This window comes from Diabrotica virgifera, chromosome 3, assembly GCF_917563875.1.
Source record: "Diabrotica virgifera virgifera chromosome 3, PGI_DIABVI_V3a".
NCBI lineage: Eukaryota > Metazoa > Arthropoda > Insecta > Coleoptera > Chrysomelidae > Diabrotica > Diabrotica virgifera.
Genome location: NC_065445.1, coordinates 53325912 through 53345166, shown reverse-complemented (window position 1 = coordinate 53345166; position 19255 = coordinate 53325912). Strand labels below are relative to the sequence as shown.

The following is a 19255-nucleotide window of genomic DNA, read 5'->3' as shown; positions in this document are numbered from 1 at the left end:
CCACCACATTTCGGAACTTATAGTTGGATATGTGTTTGATAAGGTAATGAGTAGTAAATCATCTAGCCTCCAAATAAGTATTTTCGAAAGATTCAAGACAGCTGTTCAATTATAGACAAAAGTACTTTTGAACTGGCTTCCACCTGGTTCGTTCCTATTATGCTGGAGCCATGCAGAGGAGGGATGGAAGTCTAAAGTTATCTATGCTATAAAGATGTGGTTGCTTCACAGCCAATTAATCACAGCTTCGGAGCCGAAGGGAATTGTAAATCAGCGCTCTTCGAAGTCAGCGTATACTTGAGGGACTAGATACAAGCACCATTAGCTATTGAAGCGCCATTCAATGATTTCGACTTAGGAAACAGCTCCTTAACGAAAGAAGTGCCATCGTAACGAGCCAAAAACTTCAAAAACACTTATAATATTTATCTGAACATCTCTTTCCGATGAGTTTTTTGATTCCAGGATACTTCCAGAATCCAAAAGATTAATGGTCGCAGCTATGGAGAATGAAGCTGCTGAACACCCTCTAAAACGTCCTACTGATCCTATGAAATCTTGTGCATTTTTGGAGAGCAAAGGTCTGGAGAAGTTTTTACTGTAAACTCCAAACAATTATTCAACATGCTTGGACTTCCTGATGACTTTTTAAAAAGAGATCCGGTTCAATGGAAAGATGATGAAAGTTTCAAGGCAGCTTAAAAGATGGTGAAGAATTTCGTGACGACAAATGATAGGACAGAAAGAGGAGTTGCACTAATTGAAGACCTTAACAAAAACTCACTACTAAGGGAGAACAGTTACAATACCTCTTGCAAGTAGTCGCGGAGCATCGAAAAATGTTTCCGGGCTCTATAAAAAGCGAAATCTTGAAAACAAAACAACATAAGAAGTAATAACTGTAGTGAATCTTTCTTATAGGTGTTAAAGATCATAGAAATTATTTATTTTTATTAATAAATTATTAAAATTATTTTATATATCCCATTATTTTATAACGGCAATATACTAACATGAATAACGAATATATACGAAACTTCCAGACTCGGGGCCACCTCTAAATATTCACCGATTTTCATGAAATTTCGCACGTTTAAGTTTGATGTATAATGGAACACTTTTGGGGGGCGAGAACGTGAAATTTCAAAATTTAAATTTTCTCACATATGTTAAGGGCCACCCTAATACAAGGCGTTCAAAAATTCGTTCTACAGTAACAGCGCGATTTATTCTTTTATCTTAGTACGTTCTGTAAAGGTAAAATATTGCAAAACCTCTAAATTTTAAAGAACTGCTTGGATTGACATGGAATTTGGCATACACACAGCTAATAAGTCAAAGAAAAAAAGTGATATTGTGCCGATGTGTGCTTTTGCCCTAGGGGTGAGTTTCACAACCTTTTGGGGGTGAAAAATATATGTTCGAAATAAGTCGGGAAATGGATAAAATGACTAATTCTAAGCAACTTTTGTTCTATAAAGTTTTCTCACCAAGTTAAAACTTTTCGTGTTATTTGCGAGTGAATAGGTTAATTTTTCTACAAAATAACCACGTTTTCAGACGGTTTTTCGCAAATAACTCAAAAAGTAAGTATTTGGTGGAAAAAAATTCTTATGAAAAATATAGCACGTAAAAAAGTGAAAAACTTGGTGTATATATTAGGTCACTGTACCTAGTAGAAGCAGAGTTATAGCTAATGGTAATAGGTTCATTTTCGTCAAATTCCAAATCGTATATTTTAACGTGCCATAACCAAAAAACGAAGCACTTTTTTGGGGAAAACTGTATTTAACTTTTTTAAAGTGTTTAAAAAATGCTTATTTTTGTTTTTTAAAAACTTTTTTAGCATCAAAAGCACACAAGTTACGCTCAAAATAAAGTTGGTTCCTTCTTTTTGGTAAGAAATCGGGATAATCACCCCCTAATTAGCATTTCAAATGAACTTAATTGTTATCACTTCACTCACAAGTTTTTGAAGTTATACTTCTTTACGGGCGTAATGACGGTGAAATTTTATAGGGGAAAACCTAGCGACCGGGCGCATGCGCATTATAACTTTGTTCTGATTGGATGTTCAAATGACATGACAAAAATTATCCGATATGGCAGCTGTGACACAGCTGTGGGACTGTGCATGGTTTGGTTATAATGTATGCTTGTTGCGTTTTAAAATTTGTAAGAAGAGAAACAACAAACAAAAAGTTAGTTAATGGTTATACTGCCTTTTTAAATAGTTTTCATATTATATTTTTGGACTTATTTATATAGAAGAGATGATTGTTGCATGCCAATGTGAAAGCTCATCAAACTGTGCCTAGTATGAGTGCCGCAGATCTCGCTTATTCAAAGCTAAATAATCTTTCACTGGTAAGTGTTTTATAAATAGTTGATCAAATTTTGTTATGATATTTGAACATAGCCACTTCGCACGACGCAATTGATTGCGAAATTTATTAGTCGTTATACGGGCTCCGATACCTACCTTGAACCTACCAAAATACATAAGTAGTATGTAATACTTTTATTTTACACCTTAATATTCACCTAATATATTGTCTTCTTACCCTATGTTTTGTTGTATTTTTTCAATTCTAAATCATTTCAATTCAAAATCAAAATAATTTGATTTACATAAGTTAAAAATGTCAAAAGGTTAATCTGTTTAGTTAGACGATCTTCGCACATAATGACAAGCTGTGTCTGTAGCGCAGTTTTAATGCGGGTGAATCCCAATACAACGCAAATACCAGCCGCGTGGTAAGTTGGTTCGAATCCCAATAGAAACTTTTATTTTTTTATTTTTTTTTATACATTTTATGATTGTAAGTATATTTATTATATAATTTTATTTTCAGAAAATACGTATTTAGTTAAAAATTTTTCCGACAATTAATGTTCAGAAATCATTTGTGGCATTTTTAATGTGTTTGTGTGTGTTTTATTTTTTTATTATTTTAATTTTTGGCACTGTTTTAATAAAAATGTTTGAGAAGTACTAAGTATAAATTAATTTAATATTTAAATAAAATATAAATAAAAAGTATATTAATTTCGTTTATAATCATATAATCATATAATCATATAATAGAAGTATAACTTCTTACGTGCGTACAAAGTACACACACATTCTTTTTTTACTCGCATATGTATTGATCATACGATCTGTAAGTTTCATCGGAAGCAAGCAAGCATAGTGATTTAACCCAGCCTGAGAGACTTGCTCACCCCTAGAGAATGACATTCGGGTGATACAATTCATTGGGGCGAGGAGGATTAACTCCCGTAAGCAGGAATCACTCCACCCCGCTTCAATGCTCCAGACCATCCACTTACCCCCCGATAGCACTCTGATGCGCTATAGGGGCTCTCAATCAGCAAAGTGCTTATCATATGGGAGTCTTGGGTACACGGACTCCCATATGAAATCCTACCCCGATCAATGCAGGCCAGCGTGAGGCGCTCTATTCCCGCTATCTCTAGTGACTTATCTTCGATCTGTTTTGCTTGCTCGGGCGCCGAGTCCCCGCTCTGGGCTATGTCCAGTTCGGCGACTCGGCGCTCGAGGATGTGGGCCCCTCATGCCCGTTTTTTGGGTTTTGTTACTAATATTTTTTTGTGGCTTTCGCCTATTGTTAATATTTTATTGATTTGTTTAGTGGCTGAAGCCGTTTTGAAGTTTTTTGTATATTTTTTTTGAGGGATGTCTGAAAATTATAAAAATCAACATTAATAAATATAATGAGATGCCAAAGGTGAGCAAGTTGTCTTCTTTTGATAGAGCTACGATTATCTAGCCTTTATTATATATTTACTAATATTTGTTGTTTGGGTCTCCTATGTTTCCATCTATGGTACACATCATACCTTAATATCTCTTGCAAGAGATAAGTTTCATCGGTTCAAAGTCCTTTTGTATTTTTCCAGGTATTTTTGAAAGAGCTGTAGTTAAAAGGGCTTGAACGAGTCACTTATCACGAGTGTATGCAAATTTAGAAACACCGAATCTTGACCAATTTTTGTCTTAAAGAAAAACAGAAAAATACAAAATATTCAGTAAAGTAAAGCCGACTTTTTTTTATTGTTTAAGACTTTTGGTATCTCTAACAATTTTTAAGTTATTTTGAAAAAAGCATTTTTTTCAAAATTAAAATTTTTAGGAATTTTACTTTAAAACCAAATTTTTTTCAAAAATAAGCACTTTGAATCGATGAAACTTACAGATCATATAAACAAAACATAAGTAAAGTAACTTTTGAAGCGGTAACGATTAATTTCATTTAAGTTGCTAATTGGGGGGTGATTTTTTGATTTTTTTGCCATAACAAGAGGGACCAACTTTATTTTGAGCGTAACTTGTTTACATTTGATGCTAGAAATTTTTTTTATAAAAACAGAAATAAAGCTTTTTTTAAACACTTTAAAAAAGTTGTAATGTATTTTCCCCAAGATTGCTTCATTATTTGGATATTTTACATTTAATTATTCTATTTGGAATTTTTCGAATATGAACCTATTTTTCATTAGCTATAACTCTGCTTTTACTAGGTATAGAGACCTAATATATACACCATTTTTTCACTTTTTTATAGGCTATAGTTTTGCTAAGAATATTTTTTTCGACAAAATGCTTACGTTTTGAGTTATTTGCAAAAAACCGTCTAAAAACGTGGTTATTTTGTTGAAAAATGAACATATTCACTTGCAAATAACTCGAAAAGTATTGATTTGGTGAAAAAGCTCTATAGAACAAACGTTGCTTAAAATTAGTCAGTTTATCCATTTCGGGACTTAACTTGAACATATATTTTTTCACCCCCGATATGGGGTGAAACTCACACCCAGGGCAAAAGCACACATCGGCACCATATCACTTTTATTCTATGATATGTTAACTATGCGTAGGCCAAATTTCATGTCAATCTAAGCGGTTCTTTAAAATATACAGCAAAAACCGTGAAAGAATGTACTATCTGAGTTACTCCCGTTTAGGTGATTCCTCAGCATTCTCCAATTTCGTTTATTTCAAGTAGCGTCAGTAGTCCCTGTCATATTTATCATATTGGTAGCGGATTTTTATAACGCCTTTAAAAAACTCCCTTGGCTCCCCTAATTAACAGATTTTTATTTTTTGAGCTCTTTGGTTTAAGGGATAGTTTATTCTTTTACATGTAAGATAATCAGTGATTTATAGAACAAAGATTTATGGAATTGCTTGCAAAACTCTTCAATATTTCAGATTTTTTATATTCAATTTTCAGAAAACTTGAGTTTTCCGATTTTCGAAGTAATTTTCAAAGTCAAAAGAATATATTTACAACTTGTTTTCACGAATTTTAAGTTCTACGGACTGAGAATTTATTTTACTGAATGCCCAAACAAATTTTGATAGTAAGTTTAATTGAAAACAATTTTACTTTTATCCGTAATCGTATATATGTGACAGGTTGAAAAAATTTTTAGTCTAAAATTCTGAGCTCGAACATATCAAAATTCTGATTATAAACAACTTTCCGAAAGCAATTCTACAACAATTATATAACGTCCGACTAACTAGTACAAAGCATTTAAAAATTAGGTAACAATTTAGAAAGTAAACAAATTTTGTGCTGTAAAACCTTCCAAGATTGAATAAAATGATTATTTCTTTGTTTTTACAGACGTATCACAGAAAAATAGAAACCTAATTCTAAGCACTCTATTAATGTTACTAGAAAAGTTTTTTTTAAGAAATCCGTAGACTGCAAACTGAATATATCCTACTACATTTACTTCTTGTATGAATATATAGTACTTAATATTTTCTCACTGGTTTAGACTCAACTGGTTTTTCTCAACCGTTTAGAATTTAGAACATGCTTATAGTTCATTATTTCCATGGCGACCAGGATCTTAGTACTTAGGAAATTTAAGAAATTTGTAAGTTCACCTTTCTCACAGCACCAGATGACAAAAGTGTCGTGACTTTCAGACTGGAAAAAGGATGGTGTTTCTATGGAAGCTCTTTGGGCCTGTGTTTGATGAAGCAGCAGGAAAATATAGGATAGGAAATAACAAAGAGCTCAAAGAGCTATACCCAGACGCCAACATAATAAAAGAAATAAAGTCCAGAAGACTCTAATGAGCAGGACACCTCAGAAGACATTCTGACAAAAGAACAGTAAGGCTATTATTGGAGGAAGTCCCAACTGGAAGAAGACCACGTGGACGGCTTCAACTCCGGGGGCGAGATAATAAATATAGAGGAGACCTGAAAGCTATGTGCGTGGAGAACTGGATGGATATTGCTCACGACACGGAGTAAGTAAGTAAAGGATGGTTTTAGCAACCTCATAAATTTTCGAGATCGTATTTGAAACTTTTTTTTATTCGATCGAAAATAAACAATAGTTTGCCAAATTGTATCATGCATTAATTCGTTGCAGAAAGATACGGAATTCCAGATAGAAAATTTAAGTAATATGTATAAGTCCTTCCTCTACGTCTACTATACAACGTTTATTAGTAAATAATTTGTAGAAAATGGTCAAAAATTTGTTTGTATTTTCTATGGTAATAAAAATAAACAACAAAAGTAAATCTTACATATCACTTATAAATGTAATGTTGCATGTAGCATATTTTAGCATTGGATATAGACTGCTTTTATATAGGTACAGTTTTGCCACTTGAGAATTAATAAAAGATCTATATTTAATTCATTATCTACAAAATCTTGACAAATGTTACAAAAATAAAAAATATCACCATTTATGCAGATATCTAGGAATATGAAGGCTTCCAGCGAATGAGTCAAAAATTTAATATAGTAGATTCATTGGATTTGTGCACAAGCATGAGATTATAGGGCTTTTCATTCACAGTCATTTGTTTCGAGCTTCTGTCATATGTTGTATAATCTGTGTATAATACGTATACTGTACGTATACTGTATATAATACACGGATTATACGACATATGACTACATGACAGAAGCTCGAAACAAATGATAATCGATGAAAAGCCCTATTCATGAATCATTTCCTACATTAGGTCTTTTTTCGAGTAACAGGATCATGAAGTTAAGCCGCCTGTTCCTACACAACAAACAAAGACATCAATACAACAAATTCACCCACTAGTCATTTAGAGTTTTGTACATGACAAGTAACAGCACATATTTGTAGTGTGAACAAATTATTTTCGGAGTATTTAAATTTTCTATCCAATTTTGCACCTTATATTTTTAATTATTTTCCAAAAGCTTTTTTTATAACCGCCATTACCTTATTATGTTGTAGTTTTTGAAGTAATTATAATATATCGCTGCTAGCTATGATTAATGTGATTCCTAATACAATTCCAGTGAAAATAATAACTCTTTGATAAGTGTTGATGATACAATTCTTTTTTATATGCGTGTCCGCGAAGATTATAACTCCCAAAATATTTATAACGAAAAGATTTAGTTCATAATAGATGCCGACGAAAACAATTATTTCCCTTTCTGTTTCTGTTTCTGCCGACGAAAACAATTATTTCCCTTTCTGTTTCTGTTTCTGCCGACGAAAACAATTATTTCTGAGAACTTTTTAGTAATTATAATTTTCGTTGACCTACAGAAGAAATGATGTTTTTTGCTGATACTCCTCAAAAAATAAATTTTTTCGCTAAGACTTTATTAGGGATTATAATTTTCACAATCATATAATCGGAAATAATATTTTTCGCGGCGTTCATTGAAAGTTCTACTCTTGACGGCATTTTTCGGAGTTATACTTTTCGTAGGCGACGGCGATATATTTATAAGCTAATTTTCTCTGTACTAAACTGAGAAATACATTTTCTAACCTCTAAATTTACATTTAGTAATTGTTACATCATAGACTTATAAACATAGACCGAGTGTTATGTTGAACGAAGTGACGAAACCATCTTTTTTGGATCAGTGCTGCTTCACTCTTACACATAGTAAAGCTGCGACAGTATCATTGCCCGTACCCCCACTTAGTTTCATGTTAGTTTCTCGATATAACGTGCTAGAGAAACGTAGCAACAAACCAGCTCAAGAGATCTTGTCGCCACGAAGCGCGAAAGGTACGCTCAGTCGATTTGTTGTCCTGAAGCTATTTCCTTGTGGCATTTTTATAATAAACTATTTTTAATGGGAAATAAGCCACAATTTTACCAAAAAAAAATGATTTTATTAACGTTTCGAAACCCAAATCGGGTCTCGTTGTCAAAATACAAAATACTACTAAAATAAACAAAAATGTTGTTGCTAAGTAAAAAAATTCTTCTAATAATTTATTTAATCTGACTCATTTACATAAAATTTATATAATTTATTATAAATCTGACTCATTTATATATATTTATAAAATGTATAATATACGTCTGAATTTACAATATAAATGAGTCAGGTTAAATAAATTATTAGAAGAATTTTTTTACTTAGCAACAACATTTTTGTTTATTTTAGTAGTATTTTGTATTTTGACAACGAAACCCGATTTGGGCTTCGAAACGTTAATAAAATAATTTTTTTGATAAAGGCTTATTTCCCATTAAAAATAGTTTATTATAAGTCTGTGTTATATGTTTCTCTGTTTGACCTATGTTTTGATAATTCGTCTTAATATGAATGATGTTTGTGCAAAGATCCAGGAAACTAACTATAAATATTATATAACGTTCATCTCAAAAATTAAAACACGAATTAAACATAGATCATGTATTAGACATTTTTAAAAAGTGCATAATAGCAGGGAATAATCAAACGTATATCGCATACTTAAACAGCTATTTAATCTGTCTTTCTTTTCTTTCATTATTTATTTATTTCAGTTCGAGACAAGTAAAATTATAAAATAATCATATCAATTTTATACATCGGGCACATCAAATGACGATAAAGAAAAGACAAAATGCATGGTTATAACAGCAAATCTACTAAGATGTAAATTAGAAATGGAGGCTCAGGTAATAGAACAAGTGATGTAGTGTAAATATCTAGGCACCACACTACCTAGCTACGGAAAACTCGAAACAGAAGTGGAAGATCAAAATAGAGGAAAAAGAGAAGTTTGTAGTGATGTTGAAAAAGTAACTATTTATTATAAAGTACTCGTTACTTACGAATACCGAAAGTAACGATTACTATACAGAGAGGCAAATCGTTACTTTGATTACTCTGATAACTTCGTTACTTCCTACCAATCGTATCAGAGCGAGAGCGAGTACCTGTTTGAGTATTGAATCTACAATCGGTTGATATCGGAATTGGACCGGAATTCCACGAGTGTTCGGTATCAGTACAGCTAACTAAAATTTTATCTATGAAGGGCGAAGCCTATGAAGAGGTTTACAGGATTACAGGGCGCTGAGAAGTAGCTGAAACAGAGGGAGGTAAATCATTTAACAAAGCATGCACCCAGAAACAGATGTCTATACGATAAAATACGATTTGTCGAGGTAGATAATTCACAGATGTTTGTTCCTTTGAAAATAAAAATGCAACACATTTTAATAATACATACACACTATTCTTATCAGGCCTAGAAAAAAAAATCCTAGCTTAGATTGACTGGAAAAAATGTAGAAATGATAATATTTGTAGACTGTGATCATCAACTTTAATTTTACATGTAGGTATGGCATTGTTTTTATTAGACCAGGGCATTTAACACTAAAAACACAGGAATAAATCTATTTTTAAATATAGTAGGTACCTAGAGACTTGCAACTTTGTGCATTGTATTTAGGATTAGGATGACGTCTGGAAAAAAGTCTATAATAGAAAAATGGGTGGAAATGCATTATTACATTTTAAAGTGTATAAAACGCATCGAAAAATGCATAAACATGTTAAAATCAGTATATTAAGGGCCAGATTTTCTTATTTCGTGGTATTTGAGGTCACTGAACACGAATATGCAATCAGAACCGACCTCCGAAGCACCTGGGTGCCCAGGGTTACTGTTAAGGTACGCCATCTAGAGTTTCGAGGGTTTGTTTTTGGCACGTAATTGATGCAAACAGATTACTCGAGATTACTGATATTGTAGAGCAGCAATGACAGAACAATTAACAACATTAATTAACAAAATCATAAAACACAATAAAATACCGGAAGAATGGAGAACAAGCGAACTAATTCTGCTATTCAAAAAGGAGATAAAAGCAGCCAGATAACTACAGAGGTATCAACTTGTTAAATACTACCCTAAAACTTACAACTAAATTTTTACAAGACTTAATAAATCAGAGGATAAGTTTAGCAGATGAACAACAGGGTTTTCGTACTGGAAGATCGTGTAACGATGCAATATTCGTCATAAAGCAAATTACTTAGAAATCACTAGAGTATAATAGACCAGCATTTCTATGTCTGATTGACTTGAAGAAAGCATTTGACAGAGTAGAGTTAAGACTCACAGATGTAATCCATCTTCTGTATAATAGAGAATTTTTCTTAGATATCATAAAAAGTATTGAAAAAATCTACCGTAACAACAAAATAGAAGTCAGAATAGATAGACAACTTACAGAATCTATAGATATAGGCAGCGGAATAAGACAGGGAGACTCATTGCTCTTCAATTTAATCATGGATGAATGTTTATGTACTTTTGGATGCATTTTATACTGCAATTATGCATTTCCACACATTTTTCTATTGAAAACTTTTTCCTGTTTCACTATTTCCCTAAAAATAATTTATTTTTTCCTAAATGTCTTGGTCTATGTATATTTTATTGTTATGATCCAAAAATCTAAAATAATATCTGCCCAGGCCAAAAAATTAGTAGAATTTATAAAAAAAATCAATTTTAATTATTAATTAGTCTGGACAAAATATGTCGGGCACCTCTTGTTTTTAATAAAATTTTTAACATAATAGATTACATATCATTTAATTTCTATCCATTAAATAGATCGGTGAAGGTTGTTGTTATATCGGATCTTATACGAAATACTGAGAAATGCAATTCTCGATATGATTACCGGTACTCAAATACAAAAGTAATCATAGTAATCAAAATATCCTACTAATACAAAATATGTACTGAGAAATGCGATCCTCCATATGATTATCGGTACTCAAATACAAAAGTAACAAAAGTAATCAAAGTAACCAATACTGTAAATGATTACTTTATACAAAAGTAACGATTTGTAACGATTACTCGAAAGTAACTATAATCAACGTCACTAGAAGGTTGCCAAAGTAATATGGAGAAGTAAAAATATCGGAAAAGAAATGAAAGGCAGAATTTACAAAATAGTCATCAGACCAATAATGATATACACGGCAGAAACACCACCTGACACAGAGAGGATAAAAATAATGCTAAAAACACCAGAGATGGAAACCCTTAGAAAAATCGAAGGTAAGACTATGGGACAGAGCTAGAAGTACAGATAGAAAACGGAGATACAAGGTGGAGAACAAGGACTAGGTAAGAAATAGAAGATTAGAATGAAACGATCGTATAAACCGAATGACAAAAAATGGAGTTATAAAGGCGGCAATAGACGGTACCTCAATAGGAAGACGATCAGTAGGAAGACCTCGAAAACGATGGAACGACAAATTACTGAAGGCACATTAAAAAACAGTGTCATTTCTACATAAAAGGAAGAAGCAATAGATACAACACATTCGTGGACGAAACACAACGAATATAAGGATACTGTAACATGCCGAAAATTTTAAGAGAGGATATGGACCACAAAATCAAACAAAAGAAGGCTAGAGTGTAAGTCCAGATGTATTATCCACAAAAATAATTAAACTCAAAATAGATACAACACATTCGTGGACGAAACACAACGAATATATGGACACTGTAACATGCCGAAAATTTTAAGAGAGGATATGGACCACAAGATCAAACAAAAGAAGTCTAGGTTGTAAGTCCACATGTTAATCCATAAAAATAATTAAACTCATTAAAAATCATAGTTAGAAATATTTATGGAACAAGTAAAATTTAATAAAAAATTTTGGTCTTGGTAAAAGGTATATTATTTTAAAAAGCCCTATAGGGCTACAAACATCGAACAGAACGTTTTCGCTCTAAAAAGAGCATCATCAGTGTTGCAAGAACATGGTGAGCCAACCAAAAAATACGAAGGTCAAAGCCTTTCAAAAATGGACTAAAAGTCACATCAAAATGCTAACATAGCAAATTCCAAAGGATGGATATAATCCCTAAGGATATGGCCCTAGGATAACATATGACTCCCACACGTTGTAAGTGGGTCAAAGGTAACAAATTAGGTCATTATGTTACAAGAGCTGACAGGCTCTTGTAACATAATGACCTAATTTGTTACCTTTGACCCACTTACAACGTGTGGGAGTCATATGTTATCCTAGGGCCATATCCTTAGGGATTATATCCATCCTTTGGAATTTGCTATGTTAGCATTTTGATGTGACTTTTAGTCCATTTTTGAAAGGCTTTGACCTTCGTATTTTTTGGTTGGCTCACCATGTTCTTGCAACACTGATGATGCTCTTTTTAGAGCGAAAACGTTCTGTTCGATGTTTGTAGCCCTATAGGGCTTTTTAAAATAATATACCTTTTACCAAGACCAAAATTTTTTATTAAATTTTACTTGTAATTAATGGTATACAGCCAGCTACAGGAAATTCTTCCTAGTGGATATTTATGGAACAATTTAATAGCAGTTACCATATCTAAAAATCCACGTGCGAATATAGAAAAAATTATGAGCTGAAACTGGATAGATAGGATTTAGAAACGAACTGTTGATAAAAGAATAATTATAGTTTTACAATAAAACAAAACGATACTTTTGTCTTTAGCTGTTTTGGACATAATAAAAGAATGACTTGACTGTTGGCAGTTGACGTTTGATGGATGTGCGTGTGACAATTTTGGCGCTTGATGGATTACGTTTTGACGAGACAAATGAAAAGAAGACAAATTGACAGATACCATCTCTCATACCTGCCCACCTATCTCACCTGCCCAACTGTCCGCCTGGAGGTACATCTAAAAATGCCATTTTTCCCACGGTTTTTTTTATTTTCCACTCTTAAGTGGCCCAAAGTATGTTGTTTATTATTTGCCTGAAATATATACATTAATAAAAAACAAATAAATATCTAAGCAAAGTAAGACAATTTGAAAAACTGTTACAAATGTCGTCGATAATCTCGTTAAAGTTCTATACAAAATATTTTGCAACAAAAATGTTTAAATACCAGAATAAAAAATACTGACATTTCAGTTACGTGTAAATACATATTAGTCCTTAAGATTATACATTTAATAAATATTCCCTGTTTGAGTAGCAAAGAAATCATTGCATTTCGCACACTTCACAGCTCTAAAAAGCATCTGCTCTGCTCACGTTAAATTTATTTAATCAACACACCATCATGTTATTTCGTTGTGAAGCGATATTGGCAACCCAAAATTTAGTTTGTGCAGAGATAATCAAATATGCACTCTCTAATGATAACCTAATAAGGTTTGAAACCGGTTAGGGTGCTCTTGATGCTCCCTGAACAAACTGAAATATAAGACGGCTCTTGCTTCGTTTTACAACGAAATGATTATTTATATATAAATATATTTTTACTTCAGCTGTAAAGAGAGAAATGTAATGTCTTCTCGAAAGTGAAACTAACATGCAATCTAAATACCAACAACTAAATCACAATTCTTCTTCTCATCTGCATTAGTAGTCTATATGCTAAGTGTGTGCTGGCGATGTGACTGTATCAAAACAAGGTTTACAAACAGGTACTGGCGTCTGCGACAAATGTCCGGGAAGAGCGACTTTTTTGGTTATGCAACGCTGGCAGAACACGTCTCCACATTTCCGACAGTGCATCTAAAACATCAAATACATCGATATTAGCTTAGGCGTTATTACTTCTACGAGGATATTAACAGATGGCGAAGTAATTTTCTATCAGGGTTCAAAAAACAAACAATCAAAACAATCAAGAGAAAAAATTTATAAGGTTTTTGAGTAGTGAAAAAACCCACAGTCTGTGATAAGTCAAATTATTTTTTAAATTCATTTAAACATGATATTAGAAGATTTCTGTTTTTAATAGGGAACTTGCATAAAATTTTAAATTCGAAAAAAATGTTATAAATCACAATAGAACGTAATTTAAAACATGTATCAAAGATCAAAAAGTTGTTTTTGTGTTCCATTTGGCCCCTAAAGACGATTCTAAATTCAAATTAAAGCAGCTATCCCAAAACGCGTTGTGACGTCATATGATTAATGTTTACATTCTGCACCAACAAAGTAAACAAAATTGTATAATATAATTTTAAATTAGACATTATAAACGTGAGTAGAAAATACAGTTATGTGACGGACGTCACAAGTGTTTTTGATCGTTTGAACTATTCATAGAAAACTTGTACTTTTACAAAATGGTTTTATTTTCCATAGTAAACCTTCTTTCCTTTCCTTCAAAATCTGTATCAAACTCCAATCTCAACAAACTGGTATATATTATTACAGTGACATACGATAAATGTCATTAGAATATAAATATTTTTCCATTATTCCCCGACGATGAGCTGGCCAAATACCCAATTACACAATTTATTCCAAATTACAGACATAACTTTGCTATTTTTTATTATCTTGTAAACGGTAGAGAATAAAAATTTGATATTTTGCAGTTATGTATAACTTTACACACCCTGTCAAAATAGCTATCAAAATGACAGTGTTGCCATTTAAGAAAATCAACGATGACGTCATATCTCTAAATTGGGACACCCTGTATATATTATTGTTGTATGTCAAAAAAGACAATTTGAAATACTAATCGAAGGGTCTGAGCATTTTTCAAAAAAACGATTAGTATTTGAGATATTGAATTTATTCCAAATTACAGACTCACTCTGTATATTAATCTATAGGCATAAGGTTTCGGCTCAAAACCTTCTAAATCCGATTTAAAATACCAGTGGAACGTTGAAGTGCTATGTCCATTTCTTTTATGAACAATAAAATACTTCTTTTTCTTTGTGTTTTCCTATCAAAATGGTTCAATACCCACTTTTAGTGCATTAATTTTATTGTTCCTAAAAGGAGTTGAATTAAATAGGACGAATTTGAACCATATTATGTGGGCTTAGAATCTGCTAAATCCAAACAAAAAGTACAAATTTTTTTGAAGATGTAAGGGGCATGCAGAAAAATGACTCTATACCAAATTAGTGATCCATTTTATGACATTTATTGATGCCCATTTGATTGAGAAATGCAGGATACTTTTTGGAAAATTTACATTTTTAATGGTTTTTTAGTCTCCTGAAAAATTTCAAAACATGGATCTGGCAGGTTGGTTTTGATTCTATAGACCTCAAATATGCTCATCAACACCGAGAAGATTAAGTGGCTAGTAATTTCCAAAGAACCTTCTTCTTCTTTAAGTACCGTGCCCAAATTTTTAGGCGTGGGTAGCTTCCATAACAATTTGCCGATATCGTTCTCGATCTTGTGCGGCATGTAACAATTGATCTGCTGATAAGCCAGTCCATTGACGAAGGTTTCGGAGCCATGAATATTTCTTCCGACCAATTCCTCTTTTTCTGTCGATCTTTCCATTGAGTATTAACTGCAGCATCCTGTATCTGCTACCTCTCATTATATGCCCCAGATATTCAAGTTTTCTCTTTTTTATCATTTTGGTTAAATCACCTTCGCCTTGACCTACTCTGTTTAAGACTTTTCTGTTTGAAATGCGCTAAACCCAAGATATTCTGAGCATTCTACGATACGACCACATCTCAAAGGCTTCTAATTTGTTCATCATGTTAACCTTTATGATCCAGGTTTCACATCCATATAGTAATGCAGGATACACATAACATTTTAGGAACTTGATTCTTAGTTGTAAGTTCAGCTGAGAGTTGCTCAGAATAGATCTAAGTTTCATAAATGCTCCTCTTGCAATTTCTATACGAGTTTTAATTTCTTCATCCGGATTTAGTGTCTCGTTTATCCAACATCCTAGGTATTTAAAATGGTTAACTTTTGTTATTGATTCATCATTGACAATTAGTTGCATAGGGCCGACGTCTTGTTTACTAACCACAAGTAACTTTGTCTTTGTTGCATTTATGTTAAGTCCGTTATTGGAGCATTCTCTAGTGACTCGATCTATAAGGAATTGAAGATCTTCGATATTTTCAGCCATGATCGCGGTGTCGTCTGCATATCTGATGTTGTTAATAGTTTCTCCCCCGATTCGAACTCCACATTGTCCTTCCAAGGCTTCATTAAAAATTATTTCTGAGTATACGTTAAACAAAGTTGGGGATAACACACAACCCTGTCTGACACCTCTTTGAATGCAAATTTTGTCTGTTTCTTTGCCGTCTACCAGAATAGAAGCTTCTTGATACCAATATAGATGTTGTAAAAGTCTCAGATCTTTATCGTCTATTCCAATCATTTCTAGATATTCAAACAACCTATTATCGTTGACTGATAAATTATACTGGAAGATACGAAACTAAATGAGCGTTTATGTACGACACCTGTGGTTTTAGAAATAGATGGCGTTAGCAGCTTTCTAGGTGCGAGATTGAATTTACCTGAGACAACGATGAGACGTATTCAGGTAGCTTTGGTTATCGGAATTTGGGGTCGGTCGGGTCGATCGGATTAAAACAAAAATTATTTAATTCTTTTGATGCGTTTAAATTTGAGTTCTCATTCAACGATAACAATGGCAATCTTTAAAATAATTATTGGAGTGTACCTATGTATTACTTTCTAAACTCGTTTTTAAATTAGCAAGAATAATTTTGTAGTTGTAATTTGTCTTCTAATTTGAATTCTTGAAACAAATCATTAAATATTCTAAAGTTTATTTAATAATTTTATATAATATATATAATAATATAATTTATTTAATAAAAAATTTATTTAACGAGAAAAATACTCACTCGGTGATTTTAGATATTGTACATTTCTTATTTGCCTCATAATCTCGATAAAAAAATAGGTAGTTATTTTCGTTAATTACAGTCTCTTCTGATAATTGTATATTTTGTTTGGAGATATTGCAAACGTATTTACTTAAATGAAATTGACTTAGTAACCCGCTCGGCCATTTTAAACTCTTCGAGAGAAAAATGGTAAGGACTCATGAATGGTTGCAATCGCGATTTCCAACAATTTCTTCCAAGTTTTTTCGTGCCGTTGATATTTTCCGAGTTAGGGGGAAAATAGTGACTAAGTATAATTATTGAATTATTTATTATTAACTTTACTTCTTAAAGGTGCAAGAAAAAAGAAAATCTAGCTAGAATACAAATTCAAAAGAACGAGACAAACATATGTGAAGAATATAAAAGAGTTTGAAATGAGTTAAACTCAATAGTAAGAAGGAAGAAAACAGAACATTGGTAAGCATTTTCAAAAGAGATGGAGCACGACTTATACGGGATGCAAAAGGAAATGTGGAAAATGATAAGAGGTCAAACAGCAGAGATGAAGGAATTGATAGTAGAAGTAAAACATATTGATACAAATACATGGACAACTTACCTAGAAAACCTGTATCAAACAGCTAATCATGAAGAACTGGAAAACCAGGATTAGAATCGGATGAGCAAACAGAAATTAAAGAAGAAGATAACGAACGCCTTAAAACAGATGAAAAATCGAAAAGCACCAGGGAAAGATGGAATAGCTAATGAACTTTTAAAATACGGAGGAGAGAGACTTCACAAAGAACTGAATATCCTGATAAGTAAAATAACAAATACAGGAATAATTCCAGAAGAATGGAGTACCACTCAGATGATAGCGTTATTTAAGAAAAGTGATAAGGCAGACCCCAGTAATTATAGAGGGATAAATTTACGGAGCACTATACTGAAACTCCCAACAAAAATACTGATGAAGAAAATAATGGCGTGCATAAATATATCGGTTGAACAACAAGGATTTAGAAGGGGAAGATCATAACGATGCAGTTTTTGTGATAAGACAAATAGCGGAGAAATCATTACAGTATAACAAGCGAGGGTTTTTCTATTTTATATACCTAGAGAAAGCGTTTGATAGAATACAATTAAAAGACGTGATACACCTACTATATAACAAAAATTTACCACTGGATATTATAAAACTGATAGAAAACCTTTATGTACGAAATAAAATAGAAATGAAGTCAATGGAATAATAACAGAACCCATATAGAAGCAAACACAGGAATCAAGCAAGGAGATTCACTAAGCCCTCTACTGTTTAACATAACGCTGTATGCAATGATAAAACAAGTGAAGAAAAAAGAGGGTAAAAAATGGGCGATAAAGAGATAAAAATACTCTGTTACGCTGATGACACCGTGTTAGTAGCAGAGTGCGAAGACGACCTACAAAGATTACTGCACGAATTCAACATTAACGCAAAAGAAATGAATATGAAAATATCAGCCCAAAAACAAAAAGCTTAGTAATATCCAAAGAACCAATAAGATGCCAATTGGACTTAGACAATAAAAGTAAATACCTGGGAATTAATCTATCAGCCGACAATAATATCGAAGAAGAGGTTAAAGACTAATAATTAAAGCCAGTAGAACGGCCGGATGCCTAAACGACACAATTTGGAAAAACAAATACCTTAGAGTGGAAACAAAGGACCGAATATATAAGTCATTTGACTGAAGTTATTAGACCAGTTATGACTTACACTGCCGAAACAAGACCAGATGCAAGCAAAATACAAAGATGTCTGGATACCAACAAAATGAAGATTTTAAGAAGGATTGCTGGAAAAGGACTACGGGACTGGGTAAGAAGTGAGGAAATCAGATGCATATGTGGGGTAGACAATATAAATACCTGGGTAAAGAATAGAAAAGAAGAGTGGAATCAACACGTAAGCAGGATGTCTGAATCAAGGATAATAAGAATAGCCAGGGACAAGTCACCGTTAGGCCGAAGAAGTATAGGATGTCCAAGGAAAAGATGGAATGACAATTTAGGGACAGAATGAAAGGCGCCGTTGAAGAAAAACAGGCAGTACTGCCTATATAAAAGAAAAAGTAGAAGAAGAAATTCTTTAGGTAGATTTTTGGTAGTATAATGTGCTTCTTTGGAGTTTTACTGAAGATTATTGTTTTCGTTTTAGTGGGAGAAAATTCTAGGCCAGTAGTGTTTGACCAATTCTCTAATTTCTAAATGACTAGTGGGTTAAGTGATTTAGCGATGTCATTGATTGCAATAAGGAAAAGTGCAACGAG

General features: G+C 32.7%; 1 protein-coding gene across 1 annotated transcript in view; it reads right to left on the bottom strand.

Annotated features, from left to right (window-relative positions):
• Positions 1-12544: 12544 nt before the first annotated feature.
• LOC114349040 (myotubularin-related protein 6) overlaps positions 12545-19255 on the bottom strand; it is an 81900-nt gene continuing 75189 nt past the window's right edge. Inside the window, exon 11 of the mRNA XM_028299471.2 lies at positions 12545-13851. Within this exon, the coding sequence (XP_028155272.1) occupies positions 13711-13851 (141 nt within the window). The 3' untranslated portion in view covers positions 12545-13710. The remainder of the gene's footprint in view (positions 13852-19255) is intronic.